The 4275-nt window shown below is 37.1% G+C and overlaps 1 protein-coding gene across 1 annotated transcript; it reads left to right on the forward strand.

Annotated features, from left to right (window-relative positions):
• Nucleotides 1-455: 455 nt before the first annotated feature.
• LOC126690405 (plant intracellular Ras-group-related LRR protein 4-like) lies at nt 456-3952 on the forward strand. Its single transcript, XM_050385525.1, has 4 exons — nt 456-1741; nt 2126-3039; nt 3114-3312; nt 3595-3952. The coding sequence occupies exons 1-3, from the start codon at nt 1084-1086 to the stop codon at nt 3267-3269; spliced, it is 1728 nt and encodes a 575-aa protein (XP_050241482.1). The 5' UTR covers nt 456-1083; the 3' UTR covers nt 3270-3312; nt 3595-3952.
• Nucleotides 3953-4275: the final 323 nt, after the last annotated feature.

Raw genomic sequence — 4275 nt, forward strand, 5'->3', positions numbered from 1 at the left:
AAATATACATACATACATACATAAAAATTAAAATTAAATTGCCTAGCTAGATTAGAATAGCAAAAATCATGTTATTTTGCTTTTGGAGAAGATTAGTCCATGTTTAAGTAGTAGTAGTAGTAGTAGTAGTAGTAGTATTAATACTAATATCATCGTATTACTAATAATAGTAGCAGGTGACAGACGATAAGCTCGGTAAACTAGTCATACACACTACAAAGAGATGAGATGAAGACTAGTAGATCTTGCAGCTTGCAGCACCTGTTGCTGATAACCGATCAGTCATTATCGATTTCACGCTATTTTCTCATTTTTAGTATTTTCATTTCCCATCCAATTATCTCCTCTTCTTTCTTCGTCACGTTATTACTACATTTTTTTTAAATTTTTTATTAAAAAAAATTAAATTTATACTTGTCGTATATAAGAATTAAAAATCCGCCCATAGAAAACAACATAACAAGAAGAAGATTGAGAGAGAGAGAATAGTAGCTGGATTTGTGAGACGACGCAAAGAAAGAAAGAAAGAAAGCCTCCTCCTCCTGCTCAACTGAATCTGATCCAATTTTACGAAACCAACCCCGCCCGCCCAGCCCACTTGAGGTTTAGGATTAGGTTCAGCTCAATTGTTTCTTCCTTCTCTTTTGTCTTCCTTCTTCCATAAATATTTTACTCTCACCTCACCTCTCACCTCTCACCTCTCACATTCATTATTATTAACATTACACAACTTTGTCATTTTTATTATATATATATATATATTCTATTTATTACAACAATACATACATACTTGGTTCGTTAACGTTCTGACTAGCTCAGTTTTCATTCATCGTTCTAGAAACTTTTAGAACCACATAATACACTTTCTTCTTCTTCTTCTTCTTCTAGTTGTTTCTCTCTTAGGTGATCTCCTTTTTTTACTTTCTAAAAAATACAGATGAAAAGGAATATTTCAGATTTGGGTTCTCACCGGATTGTTTTTATGATTTAAGAGTCTTTTAAAAAAAAAAAAAAAAAAAAAATCTTCTTAAAAAAAAGAAAAGAATCTGAGGAATTTGATTTTAAAGAAGAATTCAGAAGGAAATGGAAACGACGTCGTCTTCGTCTGTGAAACTGAAATCAGTGGATGAAGTGGTTGAAGAGATTATGAGAATTCACAGATCTTTACCGACCCGACCCGGAATCGACGAGGTGGAGGCGGCGAAGGCGTTGATCATAAATGTGGAGAGAGAAGACCAAGCGAGAGTGGAAGCCATTGCTAGACAAAGCAAGAGCCCTCACGTCCCAGAAGAGCTATTCATGATCTTGCAAGAGATGCAGAAGAACTTGGTGTATTTTCAAAGCAAAGAACAGAAGCGAGAGGCCTTGAAATTGCTCGATCTTGAAAACGCCCACTCTCTGTTCGATGAATTTATTCAGAGAGCTTCCAAATGCGTCCTCCCCAAGGACTCCAACACCATTCAAACCACTCCCACCACTTCTTCTGCGGTGCCGACCACTTTATCATCGTCATCCTCATCCACATCGTCAAGGCCGGCCTTGTACTACTCTGAGAGAGAACCAATCAAGACCTCTGAATTGTTCACCAGAGATGACAGTTATGTCAGGAAGACCAAATCATCATCATTCAAAACTGACGGAATTGGAATTGGAATTGGAATTGGAATTGGGTTTGGACCCAGTACTACTTCATCCACACCCCAGATATTCGATTCGTCTTTAAAACCTCCTCCCATTTCTGGTAAGTCTGTTCATTCCTTCCTTCTTTGCATTTTTTATCTCTCTTAACTTTTCCTTCTTCGTGCTACTGCTAACAAATATTACCAATTCTGTTACTCTACAATTGTTTGACATGTAAATGGGTATCTTCAAATTTGGTTTAGTTTTGGGTTCTTTTGTTATTATTAATAAGAGTGTTTTGTTTTCGATTGAAAACAAGAGTGTTTTATTATTTAATTCAAAATGCTTCATTTTAATAGAATTACATACAACACAACAACAGTAACACCTTAGTCCCGAGGTTTTTTGGGGTTACCTATGTATGAATCCTCATTCAACTACTTCTATGTGAAATTTTAATATTATTCTATCTCTTTACAAAACATATTGGTGGATTTGTTTTTAGGTCAAGATGGAGACAAACTGAGTTTGATAAAGTTAGCTAGTTTAATTGAAGTCTCTGCGAAGAAAGGCACTCGTGATCTCAATCTTCAGAACAAGCTTATGGATCAAATTGAGTGGCTGCCTGACACCGTTGGGAAGTTGTCAAGTTTGATCTCCCTGGATTTTTCGGAGAATCGGATTGTGGCCTTACCAGCCACCATTGGAGGCCTTTCATCCTTGACAAAGTTGGATTTGCATGCTAACAGGATCTCTGAACTCCCTGAATCTATAGGAGATCTCCTTAACCTGATCAATCTAGACCTGAGGGGAAACCAGTTGTCATATCTCCCTGCTACCTTTGGCAGATTAATACGTCTTCAGGAGCTTGATTTGAGCTCAAACCAACTCTATTCACTTCCTGAGTTAATAGGATCGCTCGTTAGCCTAAGGAAGTTGAATGTGGAAATGAATAATATTGAAGAGATTCCACATTCCATTGGTCGGTGTACTTCACTCAGAGAGCTCCGTGCAGATTATAACCGGCTTAAAGCTCTTCCAGAAGCTGTAGGAAAAATTAATACCTTGGAGGTTTTGTCAGTCCGTTACAACAATATCAAACAATTGCCTACAACAATGTCATCTCTATCAGACCTCAGGGAGCTTGATGTCAGTTTCAATGAGCTTGAGTCTGTGCCCGAGAGCCTATGTTTTGCTACCAAACTCGTCAAAATGAACATAGGAAACAATTTTGCAGATATGAGATCTCTACCGAGGTCTATTGGGAACCTTGAGATGCTTGAAGAGTTGGATATTAGCAACAACCAGATTCGGTTTCTTCCTGACTCATTTAGGATGCTCACACGACTACGTGTACTCCATGTGGAAGAAAATCCTCTAGAAGTTCCACCAAGACAAATAGCTGAAAAGGGTGCACAGGTAAGTCTTTTTCTATTGTTTTATGTTATTTAACTGTACCTTAGACTAATTTATGGTTTCATGGTTTATCCTAGGCTGTAGTTCAATACATGGTTGACCTCCATGAGAAAGGGGAAAAGGGGGATGTTAAATCGCAATCGGTTAAGCAGAAAAAGAGTTGGACTCGGATGTGCTTCTTTTCAAGGTCTAACAAAAGGAAGCGTGGTGGTGCAGATGAAGTGAGAGCCTGATTGATTATAGCATTGCAGACCATAAATGCGATGCAGTTTTTATGTAAGTTGTTGTATTTAGCTTCATCACCACACCAATTTGTATTTTGTATATGGACCATTGACCATATAAATAGAGTTAGTTTGGGTTAAGACCATGGGTTAGGCTCTTTTACCCTATCATGCTAGTGTTATACTTATGCCAACTTAGTTATAAAGAGAAGTGAAGGGTAGGCCAAAATTAGCAAAGGTAATCAAAATAAATGTCAAACTACTAGGCTGATGTTTTAAATAGCAGGTGACATTCCTTGATGCTGAATGCTTTTCATTATTCTTTATATTACAGGGATATCTGCCTTAGCAGGGTTGATCAATGCAGCAGACATGTCACTGGTATTGGTGGGTGTTTCAAATTGGCTTTGACTTTTACCCTCTCAAACACTCGAATTATAGATTTTTTTGTAATATGTTCTTATCCACTGTATTCTTTTTTGTATTTCTGTTACCTTTGAGCCAAATGAGGTGTACAATTCAGCCGGCAAATGGGGGAATTATAATGTTGAACTCTGTATTTCTCCCCCCCTTATTCATGAAGTTTGAGTGTTAACATTTCTACCACTTCCGACAGACTTTTTTCCGATTCAGAGAGAAATGTAAAGGGCTCTGTTTTTGTTAGTTTAATGCAACCATTAAATTGTATTTTACTGCGACTTTGGTTGAAGGAGTTACATGCTTCTGACTTTTGGCTAGGATGCCTACAACGGCTGCACAAAATACTTGGCCTAGTTTTCGCCAAAACCATGCTCAAAATGCAAAGAAAACTCTCTGTGATTTGAAGCGGATCTGGCTCTATGTCTATCTACAATTCAACGTTTCAAATATTTCTGCTGTTGTTTTAACGTTTCAAAAGTTCTGCTGTTGTTTTGTTTGCTTTTGGTTTGTCTTTTTCCCAAAGCGTAAACTTAAATGGTTCATTTATATAGAAGAATTTAGATTCTAATTTCTAGTTTACTTTTTTTTTTTTTTT

This window comes from Quercus robur, chromosome 6 (genome assembly GCF_932294415.1).
Source record: "Quercus robur chromosome 6, dhQueRobu3.1, whole genome shotgun sequence".
Classification (NCBI taxonomy): Eukaryota; Viridiplantae; Streptophyta; class Magnoliopsida; order Fagales; family Fagaceae; genus Quercus; species Quercus robur.